At 58.6% G+C, this 12,015-nt stretch overlaps 1 protein-coding gene across 2 annotated transcripts; it reads left to right on the forward strand.

The window, feature by feature from the left end:
* Positions 1-478: 478 nt before the first annotated feature.
* Positions 479-10,749, forward strand: SLAMF8 (SLAM family member 8). 2 transcript variants are annotated; one of them, XR_005990619.1, is made up of 6 exons: positions 479-758; positions 2,617-2,985; positions 6,159-6,464; positions 6,552-6,647; positions 7,487-7,650; positions 7,779-10,749. XR_005990619.1 is itself a non-coding variant. In XM_041773558.1 (5 exons), the coding sequence occupies exons 1-5, from the start codon at positions 725-727 to the stop codon at positions 7,549-7,551; spliced, it is 870 nt and encodes a 289-aa protein (XP_041629492.1). In that variant the 5' UTR covers positions 479-724; the 3' UTR covers positions 7,552-10,749. The 2 variants fall into 2 exon arrangements, 1 of the variants encoding a protein (XP_041629492.1); XM_041773558.1 differs by having other exon boundaries at positions 7,487-10,749.
* The last annotated feature ends 1,266 nt before the right edge of the window (positions 10,750-12,015 follow it).

Raw genomic sequence — 12,015 nt, forward strand, 5'->3', positions numbered from 1 at the left:
CCACAGTGTGCCGAGCACCCAGGGGAGCGCAGACACGGATGGGTGTAGACCATCCTGCAAACAGTCCGTGGAGGCGGGAAGAGCGTCCCAGGACAGCGTGCGGAGGGCGGGCGCAGGCCGGCGGGGGGCAGGGGTGGCTTGAGCGGGGCCCGGGGGGCTGCAGCGCCCAGACGGGGCGGGGGGTGGAGGGGTGCCTGCTGCGGGGGGGGCCCCCAGGAGGGCGCGTCCCGGCTCCGCAGGGCCAGAGAGCAGCCTCACCGAGGCCACAGCTCACACCGGCAGTCCTCAGTAGACTCCAAGCCCACAGTTTTGTCTTGTTTTCGAGGGCGGTGGGAGGTGCGAAGGAATTTTAGGGAAGTAACAAAGGGAATGGCAATCCGGAGGGCCCTGTGGCTGCGGCAGGAAGGGCAGCCGGCGGAGGGGCGGGGGGCGCTGGCGCTTCGGCAGGAGGTCGTGGGCTGTCGGGCCTGTTGGGCAATCGTGGGCGCGAGAGAGGTGACTTCCAAGAGCACCGTCCGAGACAGCCCGGCAAGGCCGGTGGCCAACTTCCACTTTACTCGGGATATTTTCACTTTCGGGGCATCTTGATCTGAGTCAAGATTCCTCCTTCTGAACGTGGGACTTTCCAGAAGGACCGCGGCCTCCTCCCGCGCGTCCCCTTGACCCGGGTGTCCTGGATCCGGGGCTGTGGAAGGAGCCACGGGCCTCGCGGACCAAGGCGGCCATGGGCTCCCTGCGGACACTGCTCCTCTGGGGAGGTAAGCCACCAGCCAGGCAGCCACCAGCCGTCCCCAGGCGGGACCCCGGGGGCAGGGGTGGGGGGGCGTCGGGGAAGAATGAAACGCGTCCTTGGCGACAGGGACCAGCCGAGCTGCAGGGACCTGGGGCGGCAGCCTAGCAGCATCCGCGTCCTCGAGCCATGGGCTGTGCCGTGGCCCCGGGCGGGGGGTAAAACCGGAGGCTGGTGGCACCAGTGGTCTGGAAAGGGACGGCTGTGAGGAGGGTGAGGGAGACGGCGGGCAGGGCAGCGGGCTCAGGCTGTGAAGGACGCCTCTGCACCCAGGCTGCTCCCTGCCCGTCCGCGGAGGGAGGCGGATCGGGGAGGGGTGAGGGGCGACAGCTGGCACCAGGGTGCTGCGGGCAGGGCTGCACGCGGGCCATCCCCGTCCTGTCTGTACCTGCCCCCCCCCCGTTAGCAAGCAGCTCACGTGATGGGTCAGCACCCCAAGTCCAGGGGGCAGGACGGGGCACACGGGAGGACCAGGGCACCCAGTCCCCCGCCAGGGACCCAGGGGGACTTTGAGACGACTCTGCCCAGTGTCCCCGTCTGGGCTCCTGGCCTTGCGGCCTCCCAAAGCCCAAACATGTGCAGGGAAGCCCTCACCAAAAAAAAAAAAAAAGGAAACTGTGGTTCACGGATCTTTCAAACCCTTGGACGCGGAAGGCAAGCGGCCCCAAATGGTAACCAGATGAGAGGCACGTCGGCTCCCGGAGGTGGGGGTGAGACGATGGAGGGACCAGGCTCATGGGCTGCGTCCCTCCTTCGTTGGCAGCAGAGCCTGGGCAGGAGGGAGCCCAGGGCCCCTAGGGGCACCCTTCCCTTCTGTGTGCACGTGCGCCTCCCGCCCGCCCGGGCCCTGCACCCCTGCACCCCCTGTGCTGGCACCACGGGGTCCCCAGGGAGCCCTGCTCCAGCCAGTACGATGCACTGAGCTGCTCCTCCCCGCGCCCCCTAAACAGGGGTGGGCGAGGGGTACGAAGGGGACAAGGGGACCTGGTGGTGTCATGGCCACAGGTGATGATGACAGAGGGACAGAGGGGAGCACCCCTCCCGGCTGCCCTGAGGGACAGGAGGTCGGGGAGGCAGCAATCCCCCAGAAAGGCAGCAGGGCCCGGCCCACAGGGGACACCCCCACCCTCCGCACACCTAAACTCAGCGTGTCCCTACTGGATGGCAGAGAACCATGGTCCCCTCCATGACCAGACCACAGCTACCAGCACCAGAGCCCTCAGCTCCTCCCACTGGTCCCTCCCAGCCTCCCTGCCCCCGCCACTCTGCAGGTGGGGGGCCAGGCTCCAGTGCAGCCCCCACACCCCTGCTGCTGTGGCTTCCTAACCAGCGTCTCAGGTCTCAGCCATTAATCCCAGCCCTGAGGGTGACGCTCCCGCCCCCCCCCTGCTCTTTCCTCCCTGCAGAGAGCTTCCCTCAGTTCCAGGGAGCACACTTCCCCCACTCAGGGCCTTTGTAGGCACCTCCCCTCTGCCTGTGAGGCTCCCCACCACCACCACCACCACCCTCTCCAGTCCGCCCTGCCCCCCTCCCCTTGGCTGCTCCCCACTCCCATCCGCTCTCAGCTTCAGCACTTCCCCCGCCCCAGCCTCCCAAGGCCCCCCCCACCCCTGCTCTCCCAGGCCCTCCCTCCACCCCATCCCCATACTTGACTTAATCAGCTCCTCCAGTCACCTCCTCCGCAGCCCTGAGCTGAAAGGGGATCCTCTCCCTTCGGGTTTCATGCGGGGTGTGGGTGGAGGAGGGGTGGGGAGAGGGGCCCTGCTGTGCAAGGGGGCGGTGGGGAGCCTCAGGCGGGCCAGGCAGTGAGGGTTCCCTTGTTTCAGTTCTTTCAGCACTGCTCCCCGCAGCGGCCCCCCGCGCCCCAGTGCTGCTCCCCGCGGCGGCCCCCCGCGCCCCAGTGCACGGCCAAGTTGGGGGCTCGGTGCTGCTGGAGGCAGAGCGCCCTGCTGGCTTCCAGGTCCGAGAGGCCATCTGGAGATCTCTCTGGCCTTCGGAGGAGCTCCTGGCCACGTTTTTCCGGGGCTCCCCCGAGACTCTGTACCGCTCCCGCTTCCTGGGCCGAGCCCAGCTTCACAGCAACCTCAGCCTGGAGCTCCAGTCCCTGGAGTCTAGGGACAGCGGCAACTTCTCGGTGCTGCTCGTGGACACGGGCGGTAGAGCCTGCACCCGGGTCCTGCAGCTCAAGGTGTACGGTGAGTGAGCACCACGGGCCCTCCGGCTGCCTGCTGGCCTCCGGGGGAGGTGGGGGGGGGTCCCCGCGCCCTGGGAGCGGGGAGTGCAGGCTTCCAGGGCCTCCGGGCTCTGACCTCACAGCTAGTGCCCCACACGGCTGCTCCTGTAGCCCACCTGAGAAACCCTTTGGCTGCCCCCAGGTGAGCTCCCGCGTGACGCAGCTGACCTTGTCACCCGGAGTCCTTGCCCCAACTCTGGCAGCACGCGTCTTTGCTTGGTTCAGTGGCCTTGACACGATCAAAGCCTCCATAGCACAGTCACCTTTCTCACTTGCAAAAGGGCCCGTAAGTAATTCTACGGTAGATGCCGACAGAGGCAAACATGCGGCGCGCTCGGGGCGAGCGTCGGAGACGGAGGTGTGGCCCCATGCCGAAATTCTAAGATTACACCATGTGCCATCATTAGGCGAACCACTAACAAGGGAAAAAAGTGTTGCCGAGCAAACGTTGATACGTGTTTTTTATTAAAAATTGAAGTGTGACTAAAGCACAAAGGCTTATATGGCTTTAAAAGTTCTCTCAGACGTGTTTAGAGATTTTTGACTATAGGACATTCATGGGTTCCCTCAGTTATTCTCTGTTGTGAAACAAACCAGCCCCGGACTGACGGCTCGAAAACAGCAGCTATGTGGACGTCCTGCTCCCCTGGCTTGCAGGATGTGGCACCTTCAGCACCTCGCTGGGGTGACTGGCCTCACTGGGCGCTGGACAGGCCCTTCTTTCCAGCAACTTCCCCTCCACCACCACCACCACCTTCACCATCATCTCCTCAACCAGCACCTCCACCACCATCACCTCCACCATCACCTCCACCACCTCCACCACCACCTCCACCACCACCACCTCCATCTCCACTACGTCAACAGCCACCTCCACCACTTCCACCATCACCTCCACCACCATCACCTCCACCTTCACCTCCACCACCACCACCTCCACCACCACGTCAACTGCCACCTCCACCACCTCCACCATCACCTCCTCCACCATCACCTCCATCACCATCACCTCCACCTCCTCCACCGTCACCTCCACCACCACGTCAACTGCCACCTTCACCACCTCCACCATCACCTCCTCCACCATCACCTCCGTCACCATCACCTCCACCTTCACCTCCTCCACCATCACCTCCACCACCACCACCACCATCTCCATCTCCACCACCTCTACTGCCACCTCCACTACCTCCACCATCACATCCTCCACCATCACCTCCACCACCACCACCTCCATCTCCACCACCTCTACTGCCACCTCCACCACCTCCACCGTCATCTTCTCAACCATCGCTGCCTCCACCATCACCTCTCCCACCACCATCACCTCTACCTCCACCTCTACTGCCCCCACCTCCACCATATTTCTGCTGATCAAGAAAAAATGGCCTTTTAGCTCATTTATCTACCTAGTGACTTGGGAAAGGCATGTGAGGCACCCCAAACCACTATTTCAAAAAGACCTCAGAAATTTGGTAGAGAAGTGGAGAGAAAAAGGTCTAATTTTAAGAATGAAAAGTAGAAATGACAGCTGGGAAGAGGAAGACAGTGAGGGAGAGAAAGGCAGTAGTAAACCGGGAAGGAGACAGGACCTGCTGCCTCCACCACTAACCCAGGGACAGCTGGCTGGTTGTCCTTGGGTGAGCCCCTCGGGGTGCAAGTGTGCCATTGGGTGTGTGTCCCGGGTGCACACAGCCCTCAAGGTGCACAGCTTGGCAGGCAGGGTGCTGGCTGGATTTCAGCAGCCCCACCTTTACCTGTTACCCCCTTAGCCCAGTGGCCCTGTGCTGTGAATACCCTGCACAACTACACAGGCAGCCCTGGAGCCTCTTCCTATTCTGAGTCTCAGCTGCTGCACATGTGAAATGAGGGCGTTGAATGTGATAATACGCGCAGCACCCACACCACTAAGCTCTAAAATGCCTTGTTCTCAGCATCTGAATTACAGATTTTAAGGAAATTGCTGTTTTATTGCTTCCAAATACATAGCGTGATTAGAACTAATTGCACAAAGCTGCCAAGCAGCCGTCCTTGGGAGCTCTGCTTTGACAATAGATAAGAATGATTTGAATTAGCAGATCAGTTACTAGAAATGTCAATGGGTGTTTCTACTGTGTCTGATCGTGTTTGGAAGCAGTTTGTCCTCTGAAGTAGTGTAAATACCCCCCCCCACATACACACACGGTGATCTTTGTTTATACTATTAGTGCGCCCAGCAAATCCTTCCCTTTCCATATCACAAATCCTACCACATTGAGCTGGCATTAATGAGGTTTTACTCTGCTTGACTTTGGAATGCTGTCAGAGACAGAGCCCTCCCGTGGTCGCCAGAGTGCTCTCCCGCTGGCCCCATTGCCACAGAGACTCAGGATTTACTCGTCAACCTATATAGGACAGGGGAGCCACAGCCTGGGATGCCAGGACTCCAGTTTGTTCCCTGATCTAGGTGGCTGAGCACCGAGAGGGCTAGGTAATGAAGATAGCAAACCCACCCCTGGTCTCCTTAACAGCGCTTTATACCCTTGTAATTATTTCCTTAATTATTCCATCTTGTCAGAACCTGTCTTCTTCACCAAACTAGGAGCCCTAATAGCCCAGGAATGTGTTTGTTTTCTTACCTGATTTAATACATGCCCAGCATCTGTCTGACGAGTATGTCGTAAGTGCTATGATGAGGGCAGAGTTCTTGGGGTCTTCGGAGCCTGCGGTATCCGGGAAAGCTTCATAATCGGAACAGTAAGCAATGTGTCCGATCTGGGTCTTGAAGGGTTGCTAGGAGTTTCCTGGAGGGAGAGAAGAGAAAGGCATACATGCACAGCTGAGCCACAGGATGGCATGCAAGATAGACAAAAGCATGGCACGCTTGGGAGAACTGGAAATTAATTAGGGTTGGTGAGTAAGACCAGCAGGAGGTTACCCCAGAGAGGTTGCCATCAACCGGTTCATGAAGGATTTTGAATACCAGATAGAAGGGATTCAGCTGCTGCCCTGTGGGCAGTGGGAAACCAGACTAGGTTCCAGAGCAAGAGAGGGCTAGTCAGAGGGGACCCCTAACCCTGCGTGGATCCCACAGCCGGCCCTATATACCCCGCCAGTACCACCACAATCCATGCATGCTCTACTGTTCTTGCCTAGACTCAGTGCCCAGGCCCGTGGTACAAGTATTCATCGCTGCACCAGGGGACGCCCATCCCCCCAAGACTTGCCAGGTGTTCCTGTCCTGCTGGGCCCCCAACATCAGTGACATAACCTATAGCTGGCGACGGGAGGGGCCCACTGACTTCGGTATTGAACCAAGCGGCCTCTTCACGGATGGACAGGTGCTGAGGGTTTCACTGGGACCAGGAGACAAGAGCGTGGCCTATTCCTGCATTGTCTCCAACCCCATCAGCTGGGACTTGGCCACCGTCACCCCTTGGGAGAGCTGCCTTCGCGAGGCAGGTATGCCAAGGGCCAGGGGTCACTGATCGAGGGATTGTGAAGCCTCAAGCCCTCCCCTGACCCTGCCGCCTCCGTGTCTGGTCCCAGGAAAGTCCTACAGAGATGTGCTGCTGGTGGTGCTGCCCGTCTCCCTGCTCCTGACCCTGGCTGGTCTCCTGTCCGCCTGGCACTCCTACTACTCAGGTAGGCGGTCCGAGGTGCCAGGGGCGTGCGGGGGAGAAGCCCACGGGAGGGAGAGCAGGGCTGGGCCGCCCCCATTTTCGGCTTCAGATGGCCCCCTGTCTTCCCTCTGCCACCCCATCTCCTGGCTCATGCTCTGGTCTCCAATCGCACTGAGCTACGTGGAGTTTCCTCGGCCGCTCTTCGAGACTCTTATCTTCTCTGCCTCTTCAGGCCTTTGCACGTGCCTCTCTCCCTGCCTGGAACTCACTTTCTGTGGGGTCCCACCCAATGCCCCCTCTTCACATGCCTGCCTCCCCCACAATCTCCAAGGCTGCGTCTCTCCAGGAAGCCTTCCTGACGTCCTCCCCTGGCCTGGGCAGGCTTGGTGCTCTCCCTCTGCTCTCCATTGCTACCCCAGCCTCCGTGCTCCCTGCACTTGCTCTGCCCCTGAACACTCAGCCCCTTAAGGGCAAAAGCTGGCTTACCGGTGGGCACCTAGCAGTGGTTCCCGGAACAGCGCTGGTCTGGATAAGAGTTGGCAGAGTAGACGTCTAGATGAATCCCAACCCCTTCTTGCCTCCACTCCCTGGGAAATTCTCCCGGAGGAAAGGCTATCTCTGGTTAGGGGCTGATAAGGTCTCCTTCTCGAAGAGGAGACAACAGGGGAAACTCCGAGATGCGGCCATCCCTCCAGCTCAGCCCCTGCCCCAACCCCATGATGCCCCGCCACTAACAGAAACACGCCACGGACCTGGGCTTTGTGGGGATGTCCACCGCAGGCCGTCTGGGTGGCTTCGGGCCAAGCCAAAGATGCTAAGATTCCAAACTCTGGAAGGATAACCTTCCTAATCTCTTTGCAGGGAAGAAGCACAAGAACGTCTGTGCTGACAGAGTGGCTCCAGAGACAGAGAACTCCCTGGTGTAGGGTCTGCCTTGAAGGACGACGTAAACTTGCCTGGGCCATCGGGAAGCGCACTGCCCAAGCACGATGCTCTGGACGTGGCTGGTGTCTGGAAACCACCAGGTCCTCATACCCCCCATGAGACTCCTGTCCCACCTCCAGGAGCTCCCAGCTCTTGCACTGGGAGCCGCCAAGCAGAAAACACTGGCACAACCTTCCGCATCCCCTTCTTCTCCCCCTGCTCCTTGCAGGTCCTGGCTCTGCTTGGGGCAAGACAACAGACCACCCCCTCAAAGACGCCGGACATTCTCCAGAGATGTAAATAGGCCTGGGCATTCACCGCCACCACCCCCACCAGCCACCACCACTGCCCATGACGTATTGTTGTAGACTGGGTTCGTCTCTTCAAAATCCACGTATGATAGTCTTAACCCCCAATACCTCAGAATAAGACTGTATTTGGAAAAGAGATCATTAAAATCACACGAGGTAATTGGGATGGGCCCTAATCCAATATGACTGGTGTCCTTATAAGAGAGGGAGGGACCCCAGGGACGCACGCCTAGAGAAAAGGCCATGGGAGGACACGGAGAGAAGGAAGACATCTAGGAGCCAGGAGAGAGACCTCAGAAGAAACTAAACCTGCCGACACCTTGATCTCACGCTTTTAGCGTCCAAGATTATGAGAAAATACAGTTCTGTTGTGAAAGCCGCCCATTCTGTGACATCTTGTTGTGGTGACCCTAGCAGACCGACACAAGCGGTCGCTAACTGGCACCAAAGGATTGCCCCCAGTCTGGGTCCCAGACTCTGAAAGACGTTAGACGGTGAAAGTAACAGGGAAACCCTGAATCTCCCACTTGCAGCTCCGGCCCCCGCCCAGCCCCTGTACTTTAAGACCTTGATGTTTCCTGATGTCCAAAGCATTTTCATGAGAACAAAAAATCTAGAAATAGATGAAGGTGAGAGATGCGGGACAGGGGATTCTCTTTCCCGCCAGAAGGGCCATCAGGTCAGCTGAGTTCGTGGCCCCTCAAAGGTAATTTGCAGGTAGAGACCATCAAGGGGTCGTCGACGTATCCCGGTTGGGATGGGTGCCATCTTGCAGGTAACACCCTATTAACAACATTCCCTCTGTCCCTGCTGCCCACCGTGCGTCCTGTAGGATCTGGGGCTAGGGTTTGAGATTCTCTCCTCACTCCCAAGCACAGTGACCTGGAAAAGGGACATTAAATTTGCCCCCCGCCAACACAAAGCTCTCGCACGGCTTCAAGCAAAGCAGCTCAGCCTGAGTGTCTCTGCCTGCGACCAAGAAGGTGAGGAGCCAGGAAAAGCGAAGCAGAAAGACAAATATGGACGGAACAGGTGCTGGGCCATCCTAGAGTCCGCTACACTCCTGTTCAGATGCACGTGCAGGAGGGGAGGAGACAAGGACTCCACCGCTCAGTATGAAGATGGCCAAGGTCACTGTCAAAGGAGAGCATGTGGGATGTGGCTGCCTTTGGAAAACAGTATCTGCCACTCGGTGGTCCTGTCTGGAAAAACTCTGGGACACGACCACTGGAAACTTCTAGGTGGGGCTTCACGGATGGTGAGTTCCACCATTATTCCTTCTCCGGTGCAACCAGATTCTTTTCTGGGACCTCACTCAAGTCTTGATCATGGAGAGGAAGAAGTCACTGAACAAACAGGGGTGGGCTTCGAAGCATTTTCCCTGGGCAGCTTCCATCGCTCCACCCACTAGGTCACTCCTGTGCAGGGATCACCCCTCGCCCCCCCAGTTTCTGGGCAGTCACTTCACCTCTGATGCTGGCCGGCCCCATCGGCCTCTAGATTCACATCTCCACTCATCTGCTCAACTAGCTCTGGAATTTCCCTGCCTCTGGCTCTGCTCTGAGGTCCCCAGCTGGTCACCAGTCTTCATGTTGCCCTCTTGCCTTTCTGGGGCCCGTTGTCTCCCCTCACCTTCCCCCCAACCCCCCAGTCCCCCTGAGCAGTGCACATGGCCTCCCAACCTGGCACTTGTGTTGCCCCCTCCTGCCACCTGGAGGCATTTCCTGGAGGCCACTGATTTCTCATGCCAAACTGGCCTCAGTCCCTAAAAATGACGTGGAAGAGAAAGCTCAGGTCTAGCAAGGAGCCACGGTGGTTGTGTGGGGGAAACACACACACACGCACACGCACATATGCCCCATAGCCCCCACCTGTCTTCCCTTCATCGCCTGGGCCCCACCTCAGGTGAGAGCAATTCTAGACGTGGGCCCCACCCCACAGTTCTCCCTTTATGACTTAAATCTTAGTGACCTCATTCAGCCAGGGGTTTTATGATGTGATGCATCAGGGCCTTTTAAAAGAGACCCATGCTGCTCACACAAATGGGTGTTCCCATCCCCCATGATTCACTTGCCAGCTAGTGGACTAATTAACCCTCCACCAAAAAAACCTCAAAGTACTTCTGAGGGAACAGTGTTTACGCTAATAAGCATTGGGATTTTGGGATTCATGGTTTCCAGGTCACACAGAACAAATATCGACTGAAGGCTCAGCATGTGCTGGGTACCCCTTGAGGCACCGAGGACTCAGAAGTGAACAGTGCACCGTCCTTCCTTCATGGTGTTTATATTCTGGAAACACAATAAGCAAGGAAGCGCATGTCAGGAGTTGGTGGGTTCCAGTAAGAAGATAAAGCAGAGGAAAAGCCTAGAGAACTAGGTGGACTGAACCGTGGGGTGGGCGGGCAAAGAGTAACCAGAAGGTGCAAAGGCCCTGAGCTGGGAGCATGGTTTGTCTTTGAGGAATAGAGCGGAGGCCGGGGCGGCTGGGTCAAGCAGAGAGGACAACGGGGGGCGTCCGAGTGATGGCCGGGGGCCACAGTGCGGGGGACCTGGTGGTTCTCAGAACACAGCTCCCTGGCATTAGAGTAGCAGGAACACCCCCGTCTGTTGGGTGTCAGACATTTACACCATTATTTCCAGTAGGCTCGGCGTTGGGCCAGAACCCTGTCCCTCTGGTTTTGCTTTTCTTTGTTTTCATTACATTCTCCTCGGAGCATGAGCCTACAGAGGCTCATGTACCTGTTCTGTGCAAAGCACAAAAGCAAGAGCTGCTAAGGCAGGGGGTCACGTGACATGATGTCAGAGGGAACGGAGGGGGGCACAGCAAGAGAAGGGTGAGAGAGACGTGGTTGGTTTGTTTGGCTTTTTTTTCTTTTTTTTTTTTTTTATCAAAGATAAGAATATTCAGTAAAATATTTTTTTTATGGAGCAGCTGAGTGGCTTAGCGGTGGAGCGTCTGCCTTCGGTTCAGGCCATGACCCCGGGGGTCCTGGGATCGAGTCCTGCATCGGGCTCCCCGCAGGGAGCCTGCTTCTCCCTCTGCCTGTGTCTCTGCCTCTCTCTCTGTCTCTCAAGAATAAATAAATAAAATCTTTAAAAAAATACATCTTTTGCAAACAGCCTCTCTGGCAAATCTTCCATTTTTGTCAAGAAGTGGCATCTGCTCGGCTGGTTAGCCACTGGTCTTCCGCGCAAGCACCATCCCCCTCCAGCCTGGACTCCCCGGCTCCCTGCACCTCCTCGGCTCCCAAGGTGAATGAAGGGCGCCTCCCAGAAGCGCCCAGTGCAGCCACCCCAGCTCCAGGCGGGCCTCAGCGGGTGCCTCCCCTCGGGCCGCGCCGTGGTCAGCATGGGTCTCGCCGGCCGGGAGGTGGGAGGAGGCTGAGCACGCGGGTCAGCAGCAGGGGAGCCCCCGCTGCACCCCCAGCCGCTCCCGGGAGCCGCGCTTCCAGGGCCCGTCGATGACCGGAGGATTGAAGAGAGAAGGGCTTCTGTGGCGGCGGGGCTAGAACCTTATCCTGTGAGAGATGATTAAAGACACTGGCCATATTGAGCCTAGAACAGAAGACTGCGAAGGCCCTCGGTGGTTGGGAGGGCTCCCCCGTCACCAGGCCGAGGGACTGAGACCACGGGAACGCGACCCCGGGAGGCAGGCGACGGGATCTCCGAGCTGGAAGGAAATCTTGTGGTTTCTCAGTTCAAGTTTCTCATTTCGCTGGTGGAGAGAGAGCCGAGCCCAGGGACAGTGTCACTCCTGGAGTCGCATAACCGGCGGCAGCAGAGGCGGCGTGGGCCTGGGTTTATCCCCCCTGCGCGCCCCGTCCCTGCGCCATCGGGCCGGGAGACCTTCCTGACAGATGGGGGACCTGATGGGACGTGAGCTGTTCCGCCCAGTGGTTCCAGCAGAGACCATCCTGGAGCAATCCCACAGACCTGAGGCTCCTCCTGGCGGGTGGGAAGCTGCATTCGACCAGGAAGGACAAATACGGGTGCTTGTGCACAGCCGTCTGCCCTCTGGACCGTGTCGGGCATGCATGAGTCCTTATGACACACTCTTCCCGCGGAGTCTACAGGCCGCGCAACGCTCAAGTGACTCCGGCCAGTTGATTGAGGTCGGGGGCCAAGACGAAACCTGTTAGCCACGCCGGCCCCA

The sequence above is a fragment of the Vulpes lagopus genome, chromosome 11 (assembly GCF_018345385.1).
Source record: "Vulpes lagopus strain Blue_001 chromosome 11, ASM1834538v1, whole genome shotgun sequence".
In the NCBI taxonomy this organism is placed as follows: domain Eukaryota; kingdom Metazoa; phylum Chordata; class Mammalia; order Carnivora; family Canidae; genus Vulpes; species Vulpes lagopus.

Bases quoted from the DNA above. Each gene is read 5' to 3' on its own strand.
- SLAMF8 (XM_041773558.1), top strand. From the start codon at position 725: ATGGGCTCCCTGCGGACACTGCTCCTCTGGGGAG. The intron at 759-2,616 runs GTAAGCCACCAG...CCCTTGTTTCAG, and splicing joins GACACTGCTCCTCTGGGGAG to TTCTTTCAGCACTGCTCCCC. The intron at 2,986-6,158 runs GTGAGTGAGCAC...GTTCTTGCCTAG, and splicing joins CCTGCAGCTCAAGGTGTACG to ACTCAGTGCCCAGGCCCGTG.